We start from the raw sequence: 14,800 nt of genomic DNA on the forward strand, positions 1-14,800 counted from the left end.
CATTATTACTGGACTGAGTCTGCAAGCCTTTTGACCTCGATTGCCTTCAAATATAGTCAGAGACGGTGAAAAACAGAATTATGGGCTGTTATGTTGTTCAGAGTCAAGGGTTTAAAGAAAAAACAGCCGAGCTGTGTTTTCGTACCACTGATTCACAGAGTGCACGTTAAACATCGAGCTGATGTGAACCCTCGTCTGCTGCAGGCCCGAAAAAATACTTTGTCTAAAGGTCTATGTTCACAAAAACTGGGTAGTATATCCCCGTGCCTTGTCTGAGAGTGGTAGAGGGGAGGTTAAACAGCAAGAAACCAGCTTTTAAAGGCTGAGAAAGAGAAGGACAGAGTCCTTCATTCCTGCTAAGATAGCCCAGCTACTCTATTACAGGATAAGGCGGAAATGTTTTTAGAAAAAAATGGATTTAATTTTAACTAGCTTTGACCATGGCGGTTAAAATACTTCTTCTCTGTCCTCTGACTGTGTGGCCCTCCTTTATAGTCACACTCAGATAACATCGAAGGCAAAGATGGCGGTGTGATTGCTTTGTTTTTCAGCCTCACAGGTTGGTGCTGGAGTGCTGATGCAGCGAGGTGGCCCTGCATAATAAGTCAGGGAGAGCAAGAGCCACACTCCAGGGACTGTGATTAACTTTCACCCACTCCAAAGAACAGCAAGCCATTACAGAAAAATTATTTCTCAATTTACTTTCTGGGCAGGCTTTGAAAGAGAGCCTGTTTCTGGGAGTGGTTCCAACATAAACCACCGAAAAATGTAGATGCACCGCTCCCTGTAGGAACTTAGAAAGTAATGCTTGTGTAAATAATGTCTGGAGCTGTGTCTTGTATCCGAACGATTAGCTCTTTATAACCTACAGCTTGATGTGTGGCTGCTTTAGGTCTGTTTGTGCATGTTGCTTCACTCTGATCAATAAGAATCTCTGGAAGAAAAATGCAGAGTTGCATAATGGGATGGGTTTAAGTGTTTTTGCTTGAAGTCTGTCTCGTAGAAAACAATGAGCATTGTGTGCTGATCAGTCTTTTTGTCAGTGATGTGCTCATTCTTCTGTATGATTACCATGAAATCCAGTCGCAGTCAGCAGAGGGTAGTAGTGATATAGTCACAGCAGCTGGAATAGTTATGTAAATTATCCAAGTTTCTAGATGTGGAATTATAATTAATCAGCTGAAGTTATATACACAGACTGCATTAGTCGAGGTAGTGGTAGAGGCATTAAAAGTATCAAAGTAATAAACTATCGAAACACTTGAGCTGAGTATTTTTAGTTATACACAGTGTGCATTAAAACAACAAATGCTGGCCATAAAAGCTAGTCAAATAATAGCATTTCAGCTGTAGCAGCTGTATTAATACTAATAGTAGTTCATGTAATAGTGGTTGTTCACATTTAGGGGATGTGGCACAGCAGAATTGGTTATCTAGTAATCTCAAAGTTGGTAGTTTGATGCCTGGCTGCCCTTGAGAAAGACACTGAATCCCAAATTGCTCCTGTTGTATCCACTGGTGTATTAGTGTAAGCGTGTGAAAGAAAGTGCTGCATGAATGTCTGTCTAAACGGGTGAACGTGGCTTATACGAAAAAAGCACTTTGAGTGTTTAGAATAGCGAAGCAGCAAGTAAGTGCCAGTCCATTTATCATTCTCATGGTTGTTTCTTTTATTCATATTTGTGTGCGATTATCGCACAATAAGTTAGTGTTTCATGGTGTGTTAGCATTGTGATCCCTTAAAAGCTGACCTGTTACTTGAAACCAGCCTGTACTTTTGGCTCAAGGGGATTACTTTTACTTACTCTGACCTCATTATTTAATAACCTGGCTATGTTTAATGTGAGTGTCCACATTAAACATTGGAGAGAAAATTTGAAAGCTCAGTAGATCACATTTAAGCGTTGGTCACATTTAAGAGTTATTTCCCAAAATATGAATGCTACAAAACAAAATCAAATTCTTACAGTAAATATGTCGTGACGATAATGTCTTCTGCACAGTGGTCACTTTTTACTGTGTATACATGTGTGTTACATCATTATATAATGTAACCATTGTATGCCACCGCTCAGAGAAATAGACCCAAAAGCAGAACAGAAAACAGGCAGGATAAAAATAAAGTCAAGTACGCCAGGTAAAAGTCTCTTACAGGGTGAAAAGCAAGCTGGCAGCCAAGAAAAAAGAGGCAATATGAGCAGAAAAAGTTTAAAAAAAAAAATACAAACAGATGAGGAAAAAAATTGCCATGCTGAGGGAAGGTGCATAAATACAATCTAACAAAGGAGGGAAATGTTGCCAGTGTATATGCAGGGACTAATGAGGGTGAACAGAAAGGTGGGAAAGTGTGGAAGGTAGGAGTGTCAGGCCTGAAATGACATGTGAGTCAATTCATGATAACAGGCAAATAGACATAAATGAACAACATAACAGCAAATCAGGACAATTACACATGAAGTAGACAACTGATAAGAGCAGAAGAACTAATATTATGAGTCCTCTCATTCACTACAACTAAGTGTGACTGTTGCGATTACTTACATCACAGTTATTTTGTGAATGCAGAAAAATGCAATCATATCTACACAGCCTACAAACCCATTATACAACATAAATGTCTTAAACATGCATCATTTAAAGGCCATCAGGGGGGAAATCCTCTGGTTTAAAAAAACTGGTTATATAGAGGTCTGTGAAGTAAACAACCTTACCGGCTCCCTTGTCTGTGTCTACCTCAGTTTCTCAATAAGCTCTACTCCTCACTTTGGGACTTCATATGACGGTGGCCATTTCCATCTTTTATATACAGTTTATGGCTGTAATCTCTGTTTTTTTTTAAAGCCTCTCAACTCTCTCATGCCATACAACCAAAAAAGTTTAGTTCCAAGACTACGTTTTTAATATTTATGTTACATGCAGACGTCTGTGAGAATTCAAATAAGAAATAAGAAAAGTGTGTGGCCTCTAGATTGCCAACTCGATCTATTATCATAAAAAATAATTCATCACCAGACAAACACTATCACCGGCAACATTGCAGTGGACAACTATATACAATCCCTGCTACAAAGCAGGGGTAATTAAAATAGACTGCCTTCAGAAAATGGCATGATTAACATAGCTCATTGATTTGTTTTTGTACTATTACCAAACAAAGGAAGAGTTTTTAAAAAACGGCTGGTCTGCCTCTGGTTTGGATTTCACTGTGAAGCCTATATTCATGAATTTGCGGCAGCTCGTTCAGTGAGAAAGGGACGCTCGTCTGGCACAACATCTCTGTGACGGAGGCTGAAGAAAAATTTTGCTGGTGCAGCTTTAAATAGAGAAGAGCCTCATCTTTCTCATTACCATGACGTCTAATGCAGCATGTGTAGGTGTGAAATATTCTCAGGTCTCTTGTACAGATGATCGCTGCACTATGAATAGACCCTGTGGAGTTCTGTGGTGTAGTTTATTCATGTTCGCTGCCTTCTTGACTCATATCAGACCTCACACTGCACCACTGAGCTTAACAGTCTGGAAATGATGAACTGTAACGGCTTGAATGCTCTTTTGTTTTATTTTTGCCTTTCAAGTGATCTTAATTATACATAGCCCCTAATTTCTAGGAGTCCTGGTGAAGATGGGGTCTTTCTTTGAGGTGTTTAAATAAGTAGTAAATCTGTTGGTGTGTGTGTGTGTGTGTGTGTTTTGCATGTGTGTGTGTGTGCGCGTGCAAATGCATTTGTTGTTGAAGGTGTAAAAAATCTGTCTGACACGCGTTGCGGTTTTTCATTTTTAGAAGACGTCTAACATGGCACGATGGCAAACCACACACACTTCCTCTCACAAAAGCGTGTGTCCATGAATTTGTGCGTGTGTGTAGGTGCGTGTGTTTTCAACGTAGCGTTGAGAACGTTAACGTTGAATAATGTGCCCCCCCACCCCGAGCCTAAATAAGCTCCTGTGTTTGATTTAGATCCGTCACTCAGACAACATGGGTATGGTTCATTTAATTGTATTTTAATAGCTCAAATGGTATTGAAATGTTTTCACAAAGTGAGCAGTGTCACATGAGTAGTGTGTTTGCTCAAGGACTTACAGTGCTGACAAATACCTGTTGGGAATAGAGATGGTTGCAATGTTGACTCATGGCAGCCGAGGAGTTTCTGTAGCACTTGATTTATGTCTCAGTTTTTATTCTTTCCTGTGTCCGCTGCGGTTGAAAACCACCTTTCAGACATACATGGTATGAAAGCCATCATATCTGAGAGGGAGGCAGTTTTTCTAAATGAGACTTGAGTTCTAAGCAAAGCTGACAGCTCTTGATTGCATTTCATAGCTTGATGCTTCACAGCTGTAATCACAGTTGCACTCTGGAATATAATATGCTCGCTTATGTGGCGTTTAAGGGATAAAAGATCAGGATTATGTGCATTTTTAGGGCTGTTTGAGTTGATTGTAAGTTGTAATGGGCATCTTATTTTCTCCACAGGGTTTGCAGGTCAAGGCTGATTATGTTCCTCTGCTTCAGTCTCTGGCCACATATGGATGGAGGCTTACTTGTGTGCTACCAACTCCTGTAATCAAGACTAACAGGTAATCCCATTGTCTGACTATTAAAGGGGGATCAAGTAATCTGTGACATCTAATGACCTCTGTTGGCAGCCAGGAGGAACTGCAGCAACTATAATGATGAATATTGCTTTAAGTCCATTTACAAGTGTGAACTAGAGCTGCAGGATTTCAGTGTGTTCCAAGAGGTTAATACTTACAACTACATGTATGTATATATTGGAATCTAAAATCTGTTTCGAGAGTTCTACACATTAGAAAATAAACACTGAATCCCATTTCCCTAATATAACCTTGTCCAAAACGCTTTATTTCACCCCATATGTGTGCATAAATCTCATGGAACAGGACTCCAACCTGGCCCACTGGACAGCTTTAGAAAATGTGAAGGAGGGGATTGATTTTGAACTTTTAACTGTATTTTAACTGTTTTATAACTTTTCCTACTAATAAAGTTTAATATCCCTGCCATAGGGATACATCTAGCAACAGGTTGTCTCCCTTAAACGACACACTCATTAAAAGAGTGCAGGCTTATGTTGAAGGTGTATATAAAACAAGTAGTTACAGCATTTTTGCTCTTTTTGCTTCATTGAGGTGAAGCTGATCATAACTTTTGCATGAATAACTAGATTAATTTCAGTAGGTAGCAAAGTAGTAACATAATATCTCACGTGTAACAAAAGAAACATCAAATGGAAATCTGGGTCTTGTGTAAAAAGCTTATCGTACAAGTTAAAATTCACATCTAAAGTTATAAACTTGTAGTTATATGCTACATTCCTGTGAAAGCTGGCACATGGTGCGATATATAATATGCGCAAGTTATTGTACAAAGAAATATGACAGTTCTGGCAGAAATTGACCTAAATCTCTGCTAATGTAGGCTGAGCTTTGAGCAGCGCAGCAGCTGCAGCTCTGACTGTTGATGGAAAATCTCTTCACAGAAATGTAACGGTTCCTCATCTAAGCCTGTGCTGACTCATCACTCATCGCTGCTGTATGAGTGTACATCCGCTTTTGGTCAAAGGCCTCGCATGCTCTCAGTCACACTGAAGGCTTCACTTCAAAACAGAGTTTGTTCCACAACACGCAGAGGATGATTTGTTCCGTTTGTGACATCCAATTCCTGAATGTTTTAGTCGTTTATATTTTTAACATTGTTGTAACACAATTTTTAGTTTGTGTGCAACAGACATTAAAGATGACTCAGTTCACACATAACATTGTGAAGACATGAAGCCAATATAACTCAGCATTTCCTGTAAATTATCTACCTGTTCCAATCATTTGATTGCATTTTATTTAACAAGCTACCAATAATTGGCATTGTTTGTGTGTTAACCTCTGATGTGAAAGACAAGAATTCTCAGCCTCCTAATTTAGACATTTTCTTAGCATTACCTGATTATTTATATCTCCCACTGTGGTTTGTAGCGCTAGAGAAAGCATATGACAGGGTGCCCCAAGAGAGGAACTTTGCAACAGTAGCAGAAAAGTATGTGAGGACACAACATACATGAGGACAGGGACTCAGAGCCATCAGGAATCTTCTTCTTTGCAGTGGTGATGGACAGGCTGACAGATGAGGTCAGGCAGCAGTCTCTGTGGACTCTGATGTTCACAAGCAACTTTGTGATCAATAGTGAGAGTAGGGAAGAGATGGAAGAGAGCCTGGAGAGGTGGAGGTATGCTCTGGATAGAAGTCAGTAGAAGTAAGACGGATATGTGTGCGAATGAGAGAGACAGGTGTAACAGTGAAGATGCAAGAAACAGATGTAGTGATGGTAGACGAGTTTAAATGTCTGGGTCAACAATCCGAAGCAATGAAGTGAAGAAGAGAGGGCAGGGTGGAGTGGATAGGTGTGAGCAGGGCAGCAGCAAGTGGGACACGGTTGGGGCACAATCTGGTCTTGAGGCCTGCTATAATATATGGTTTAGAGATAATGGCACTTACAAGAAGACAGGAGGCAGAGCTGAAAATTTTAACATTTTCATTGTGAGAGACCAGAATGGACAGGATTAGCAATGAAAAGATCAGAGAGACAGCTCAGGCTGAGTGATTTGAAGACAAAGTTAGAGAGGTGAGGCTCAGAGGAGGGATAGTGGATATATTAGACTAATCTGCCAGGCCGGTAAGAAAAGAGGAGGACCACAGAGAAGATTCATGGATGTAGTGAAAAAGGACATGCGGAGGGTTGGTGTGACAGAAAATGAGCCTAGGTGTAGGGTGAGATGGAGGCAGATGATCCACTCTGGTGAACCATAAAGGAACCAGCCGAAAAAACCCAACCAAAGGAAATAGAAGGTGCACGAGTCCCCTGATATTACAAAAGTGTGTATGAGTTAGTCCCATGTGGTCACAACTGATATTTCTTATTTTTACATGTCAGTTTGTGTGATGAACAGCTCAGCAGTGTCCCTATGCTTTGTCATTTTTGATATACAAAAAGCTTCAAATGCTTGCAGATCACATGCAACATGTGCCAGAAATATCTTGATATAGTACACGCAGCCCCAAAATGCCATGTAACACTAACCTCAGCACAATGTCTCTGTGGTGCTACAATAAAACACATCCGCTAAAGTAATCTTTTTGAATCATGAGCCATGTCCAGATGCAGGGACAGGACACAACGTGTCACATAGTGTCAGGTAGGGATCTCACTGCATTTAGATGCTTCCCATCCCAGCTGATGAATTTTCATTCAAGTAAGGGCTCCATCTTGGGTAAAAAAGTTTTAGTCCAGATTCTCTCTTTCTGTCATGCCCCTCAGCACCGAAAAGAAGTGGAAGAAATACGAAAAAGACTCCAGATCACGCCATCTTGATTTGTCAAACTTAGACTGCTGGCATCTAATTTATGCACCCATTTAAATTTAGAAAGCAATTTAATGCAGAGCAAGAGCTGCAGATAACTTACAGAAGAATCGCTTAAGAATAATCTCTCTGCACCCAGTATGAGGTTCAGTATGGGCTTGAGGAATGACGTCAGCTGACAGTAATTCTTTTAATGTGTATACAGACACGAAGCATCGTTTTAAGATCGGCTTTGAATAATGTGAAGCTGTCCTTTCGTAATATAGGATACTTTGATGTATGCAGTAATTCTATGAGTGCAGTTACCGATTGTTTGCTCTGCCCCCACCTCAGCTGGTCATGTTTGCTGTTGCTACACTGCATCGCTGATTAATTACCTCTATTTTTTCATCCTGTGTTTTTTTCCTACGGCCCCCTCTCTCCTCTCTTTCAAAATGCCACAACACAACAGCACAACATGGCTAATTAATCAGAGTCGGCCTAGATACAGTACAAGACAGCGCTCATTTCTCTCCCTGCCTGAAAAACATTTTGCGCTCCAAAATAATGGTTGATGATCTATTTCAGATTAGCAGTAGTCATTACACTTGTTTTTGTGCTGTCGACTCCTCCATTTTTAAACGCAAAATTTGCAAATGCATGCTTTGCATAGTGTGAGGGTTTCCAGGCTGCACTTCATCTGGAGGGTTCAGATAAGTGTCACTGATCTCAGCAGCGTCTGAAATTAATGCTAACTGGTGCTCAGCGGCTTCTCCACACAACATTAATTCATGTAGTTGTCTCAGAGCATGCGTTCATGTTCTCCACATTCAATTAATGTAGATGGTAATTACATTTTAAAGCCATTAACTACAGTAACTGCAAATTTCTCTACATTAACTGGGGGGACAACAACAAGGGAGACAAAGAAGGTTCTGACGAACTTGTTCGTTATTGCAGGTATCCAAACGTATTAAAAGCTTAATATCGGGAATAGTGTGTGTGTTTTACACAGTGTGTTAATTTTGTGGAGCAAAAGTTTGCTCCACTGGTGTTTGATTGCATGTGTCAGGTTTTTTTTGTTCTTTTTTTATTTCAAGAGGCAATTTCCAGCTGAGTTCTGTAGCGGGCTTTTCCCCCTTACAGATGAAGCCACCAGCAGGTACATTTACACATAAAAAAAAGGCACAGGCTATTGCTGTTCTGTATAGCTTCAGGTTATAATGGTGCAGCTGACACTGACAGCCAAAAGTAGGTTCAGTAAAGGCCTGTGATTTTCTAAGCCATCCACTCCTTTCTAACTTAATGGGCTGGGGCTTTTTGCTGGAAACTCCAGCTAGTTTTCAGCTTTGATTCACCAGTAAGCCATTCAGCATTCTTGACAGCTTAGAAAATAGCTTATGTATAAATGGTGGAAGGAAAGAGGTAATGGAAAAAAAAGAGGTTGTGGTAGGCTTTGGATGGTTTAGATAGTAAGCCTTCTGCTAAAGGAGCCTCAAGTCTATTTGATGTTGGGAAGGGGGAGATTTGTAGCAGGCTCCTAAGGTTCTGCAGTGATCATAAACCTGCCATCTTTCTTCAAGTGCAAAGTTGAGCAGGCGGCTTAAGTTTAGAAAGCATCCGACTTTTATGCGCATGTGTTATTGAACCTGTGGCAGATATTATCACGGGACATATCTCCTTTTAAGCCATATCCAATCATAGCAAGAGAAAATGGATTGACTAACACAGAAACAAACAATAAAACTGTCACAAAACAGGCTGTCACATGAGATAAGAGTTAGAACTGAGCGGGCAGCTATTTACTGAGAGCACAATGGGCTGAGAAAAGGGATGCACATGACAAAATATGAGCAGACTGGAGAGTGAATGTGTGAGACAGGAAGCCCACTCAGAAACAAATCTGCATTTCCTGCCACAATTAATCTGTCAGTACTGTGCGAGTACTTCTGCAGATTATCCTTCTCAGAACACAGGAGTGAGACATGTGCATGGGAAGAAGGATTATGTCAGGGGAATACAGAAATAGAGAAGAAGTGCGTGTTTAGAGCAGCAGAACATGTTCATAAGTTGCAAAAAGGCAGGCTGTCTGCTTCCATGTGAGCTGCTTTTCTGCATCTTTCAAAGGCAAAGTGGAGAAATGATACTTACAGATGACAGCAGGGAAGAGGTTGGGCTACAAATGTGTGCCTATATCCTTAAATGTCAGATAAGAGTGTGAAGCATGAGCAGTGGCCGGCAGTTAATTTGACTATCTTGATGAATGGTCAGAAAGAGTGCGTGTTATCTCAGCATTTTACTCCAATCAGTTGTGCATATTTATCTTGGATTAAGAAAGCACTTTTTCAAGCACTCAGAAAGAAGAAAAATATTGAAATAAGAAAAATCTGTCTGTGCGTTGCAGAATTTCTAATTGTTTAAACGTTGATAAGTAAAATGTTTTTTAAAAAATCATGTCTTGTTGAAGATCCAACAATTTCAGCTGATGGTCTGTTCTCTTTCCCTTTCTCTTTTTGACCCCGTGTCCTTTAGTGATGGAAGTCTGTCCACCAAACAGATTGTTTTCCTGCAGAGGCCCGTTTTAGGCCGAAAGAGGAGGGAATCAAAGGTACGTGACCTCACATTCCTCTTTGTATCTCTTGGATATCGTGGGATCTCCCACTAGTCGTTCTGTCACCTGCTCTTCATACATCCAAGGTCAACATCACCTTTTGCTACCTCCAATTCCACAATTTTTGTTTTAGCTGGCCAACACACAGCACTGGATAAATGTGAACCAGCACCTCTTTGTTTTAGATATAAGGCGCTCTCTAGCAACAGACAAGTGTGTTGTTTTGGGGAATGAGGCTTATAATTCTTTCTTGGCTAGCCTAAATAACAGTGATAACCTTTAAAGCTAACCTTTGTCTGCAGTGGAATGAATCTATGCTGATGCTTTCTGTGACCCGAATTTAAACTGGCATCACAGCAGCAAATTTAACAGAAGAGTCAGGGATTTGCTTTCTTTTTTGCTTTTTCTGTGCAGTTTATCACTATCCCTGCAGTGTGTGTGAACCCTTCAGAAGTTGTTCAAGTAATTGAGGACATATTGCATTCAATTTTTGCCTGTTTGTTTGGTCAGTCCGAAGGCCTCAAGGCCACCAGTAATTCCCCTCACAATAGCCTCAATTTCCTTCTCTGCATCAATGAGACTCGTCTGAATTAGCTAGTTATCCCAGCGCTATATTAGATCTACAGTGATCCATTCTTAATTAAGTCTGCCTACACTGCTTTGTGGCCAAAAGCATATTTGCAGAGTTACAATGCATTCCACTAACATACTAATGTAAATGTTTCAGAAATTAATCTTCAAGCCCCGAAGCAAGTCCAACAAGAACTGCATCAAAGATAGTGCAAAAAATAAGAAGAAAAAGAAAACAAAAGTTGAGAAGGAAACAGAAGATTCCAAGCCTCTTGATGACAGAGAGAAGGTCGAAAAGGAAGAAGATAAGAGTAGGGATGAAAAGGCGAACACAGCAGAGGGAGAGACAGCAAGAGAAAGTGAGACAATGACAGAGAGAGAGGCAAGGTGTGAGGAGGATAGAAAAAATGATGATGGTATTGAAATCAGTATGGAGACTGTCACAAAGAAAGATGGAGGAGCATCGACAACAGACAAAGAAGCAGAAAATGGCACTGAAGAAGAAGCACTGGATGGAGAAGGATCAAAAGTGAACGGAGAGCCTTCTGAAAACAGAGAGTTCAAGGAAGTGATGAAAACCATTGCAACTGTCGAGAGCAAGACCAAAGAAAAGGAGGACGAGGGCAGAGCGGAAGTTGAAGTTGTGATAGAAAATGGGGTAGAGACAGATGAGGAGAAAGATGAAGGTGGAGATAATGCAGTCAGATGCAAAACGGAAGAATCAGTACACACGGAAATCATTGCCAAGGAGATTGTGGTTGATCCACAGGCCACATGTCAAAGCCCAGAGGAGACTCAAGAGTAGCCCCAGTTGTTAAAGTTAAGATTCATTCCCCACCCTACCAGTCCCCATTCCTAAGAACTGGTTCCCAGTGTTGTCCCTAATCCAAATTAATGGGGCTTTGGTCCCCATCGCTGCAGCATTCTCCAAACCTCCCATTGCTCATTGATGATACCCCCCACATCCTAACTCAGTGTAGCTTGGAAAGAACTTCATTTAAAACCACACATACTGAATGTATATACTATCTAAAACAGGAAATGCTGATGCGTGGTAGTCAGGGTGGCGTCGCTGGATGAGGAAGACCAGAGCACTGAGGAGGATGCCAAAATCAGAGCATGTGCAGAATGAAGCTAACATTTAAAGGCCTGGTCACCCAGCATTTAAAATGTTTTCTAATGTGGATTCATTTTGATTACTGGATTTATTGTTTGCGAGGAGTGTTGCTGTTGACCAAATTGCTAAGAGTAAGATCAAACACTGTCTTGGACTCACTGCTAAAGGCGTTCCCCAAAGAAGCTTATTGGTAGCTATCCGTCTAAATTTACATGAATTTAGCCTCATCTATCAGACTGTAACCTGCTCCTGATAAATTGAATGGTTTGTTGACAGTTTTAGTGAAGCAGTTTATAATGTAAATGCACCTTTTGAAAAAACTAAATGAACTTCTTTCTTATTGACAGCCAACCTAAGTTATATTTAGAATAGCTGCTAGCTTAAGAGCTTTTTTTACGCTCCCAGTAATGGTTTAAAATGCTGACAGCAAAACAACAGGGAGCAGACAGCCCAGACGATCTTATATTAAAGATGAAAGACGAAATGAAAGAAGCTGATTTAGGTAATGTGACTTAACTAATGCATTTAGCTAACAATCTAGCAGCTTCTCAACAAGAACTGCTGCTACTGCATGTTGCTAATCTTCTAAAATCAGGTATTCAAAAAGGAATAGATTCACTTTTTTGTGTTACTTCCTGGTGTTCCCAGGCCTTTGACAAGGCCAGGGGCTTTGCATTATTATTCTTGTTGCAGCCCACTTGCAACTTTTCAATAGGGTTAAATAGCTAGCCTAAATGATGTTGTTTTACACAAACACAAATACATATAAAAGTAAGTCCTAACAGAGAGAAAACAGAGCATGGTGAGCTTTTCCTGTCTTACAGCGATAAAGTTACCTGTTTGACCAGCTCTTACTGCTTTATGAAGCTGTGAAAACAGAAAAAAAAAGAGGTAGGGTCTTGGCTGCCTCTTTAACCCATCTGACAATGTAAAGGGCAAGTAGGCTTAGAAAAACATCCTGAATCGTCCTAAACCCTGCTCTCGTGTGAGTTCGAATGTGAAGGGATGAGAAAGCTCATAGAGGTGATGGGAAAGGCATTTGTTGCGACAGGCAATCCAAAGTAGGCTGAACAGATAATTGTTTACGCTGAGCTCTAAGCCATCAAGTGCTTCAAACAGAGCCGATAATCACTCTTTGGTGTGCTCACCTTGCATACAGAATGTTCCATATTCAAAGCCAAGCTAGATAAGGATGTGAAATTCAGCTGAATGTTTGCACCTCGAGGGCCGAACTCATATTCAGAGTTAGCTTTTACATACAGGAGATCTATTCCTGCGCAAAGTTGCATTTTTAATTACATTCCAGTCAGTCGCTGAAAATGAAAGTAGTTGTCAGTGTGGAAACGAGGTTAAGCTGTGTGGTCAGAACATGTCGTAGCCTCGTTGTTTATTGAGACCAGATTTGAGAGGTAGAAATTGAAATAAAGAAGAAGGCTGCAGTAAAAGAGAAAGACCACAGAGCATAAGAGAGTCAAATAAAAGAAATGGATAGGCTCATTTAAAGTAACAGCCGTTTGTGTCCCACATTCCCTGTTGAGATTTCCTTCATTATTTTACCTCCAGCTCTTTAAGCACCTCTTACCAGACATCATTTCTGACAATAACCAAGTCCTAATGTGCTGTTTCATGGCATCGTGTAGCTTTCCATTTTAAAAGGTGGAACAGGAGGGGAGGGAAGTGGCAACATTCACGGTGTGGAGCTCTCATTAGCTCACTAATGGATTTTGTCAGTGGGGTATCTGTCAGTAATCATGCATTTATAATGGGGGTCACTTATTGGGAGGAGGTATTGACAGCAAAACACCTCAATGTGAAGCAAATAGCCTTCATATTAACAGTGATGTCATGGGGAATCATTTGCACTGAGGAGGAAGAGTTTGTGTTAAAAAAAAAGTGTTGCATTTTTGCAAAGAACTTATATCTCATCACAAAGATGTCAGAAAGCCTATTTATTAAAGCGTTAGCATTTGATTTATAAAGAACTTAAACTACCTTTTGTCTGGCTTTATACATAGTATAATTTGTCACAATTTGGATATTTTGTTTCATGAGAATAAATGATAGCTTGGTCAAGAAAAATGGATCCTTCCTGGAGAAGAAACTCTTCAATTACACACAAGTAAGATCGATTATGCTGAATAAGTGCTCTCCTTTCGGGAGATTAATCCACCCGCCGCTGAGATTTTTCAATGTAAAATGGCAGATGTTTTTGTGTAGAGTAGAATATAAAACTGTGACCAGTTTAGCCTTATCACTATACTGTAAATGGCCCACAGTCTGCTATTAGAAATGTCTTTTAGAGGCACCATGGTGATTTAAGTGTTTGTTATAGTCAAACGGGAACGTTTTGCTACAGTCAGTGTTGGTATTTTGAAGATGTTGTTAAATGTTTTATTGCTGGGATTCAGAAGGACAGGATAAAGATGTGTGTGTCTATATGAAGGTATTATATTTTGGATCATTCTTAACATGTTTTGAACATGTGTTTTTTTATTGTGAATGTTCTGTTTTTGGACATTTTTATTGTGGGCTTTGTGTTGCCTCTGCTAAAGCTTGCAAAAATGTATCGCTGACTGACGCTTCCAGCTACCTCCCGAGGGCCGTTGTGGGTTTTGAACTGAGGGGTCGCTGCATGCGTGACCCCCCTGAAGCATATGCTCCTTGTCCTCTCGCCCTCCACTATGACGGAGACCAGAACTGTGAGCGTGAGGTCATCGCTAATGGCAGACGAGGTCAAGGGTCATGTTTGAGCCAGAATGGATTTTCCACAGCTGTACACAGGAGTGTGCACGAGCACGTGACAAATAACCACTCCGATATTGAATGAAGATATGAAGTCATATTATAGTCACATTATAGTATTCTCTTTTATTTTCTTTCCGTCTCCTTAAACGTCATCGACTCAGCTGCTTTTGACTGTTTGAACTTTAATAAGCATAATAATAAGCAAGAAATATTTAATGCCACCTCTTGCATCAGAGAAGCTGACGAGCAAATAGGACTCAGCTGTCACTTTCACGGTTTTAGTCGGAATACAATAAATATAAATTATGAAAGGCAACACCAAAAGGCATCTTTTGAGAGCAGACAAGATCTTTATGAATATTTGAGAAATTCCCCTGTTAAATCCTGGTCAGCTTATTTCCTCA

General features: G+C 40.4%; 1 protein-coding gene across 2 annotated transcripts in view; it reads left to right on the plus strand.

The window, feature by feature from the left end:
* The window catches only part of rftn1b (raftlin, lipid raft linker 1b), a 125,397-nt gene extending 113,906 nt beyond the window's left edge, over positions 1–11,491 (plus strand). For both annotated transcript variants that reach the window (XM_026185312.2, XM_080308165.1), the window contains 3 exons: positions 4,475–4,578; positions 9,886–9,961; positions 10,692–11,491. In XM_026185312.2, the coding sequence (XP_026041097.2) occupies positions 4,475–4,578; positions 9,886–9,961; positions 10,692–11,339 (828 nt within the window). In that variant the 3' untranslated portion in view covers positions 11,340–11,491. The remainder of the gene's footprint in view (positions 1–4,474; positions 4,579–9,885; positions 9,962–10,691) is intronic.
* The last annotated feature ends 3,309 nt before the right edge of the window (positions 11,492–14,800 follow it).

The sequence above is a fragment of the Astatotilapia calliptera genome, chromosome 11, assembly GCF_964374335.1.
Source record: "Astatotilapia calliptera chromosome 11, fAstCal68.1, whole genome shotgun sequence".
NCBI lineage: Eukaryota > Metazoa > Chordata > Actinopteri > Cichliformes > Cichlidae > Astatotilapia > Astatotilapia calliptera.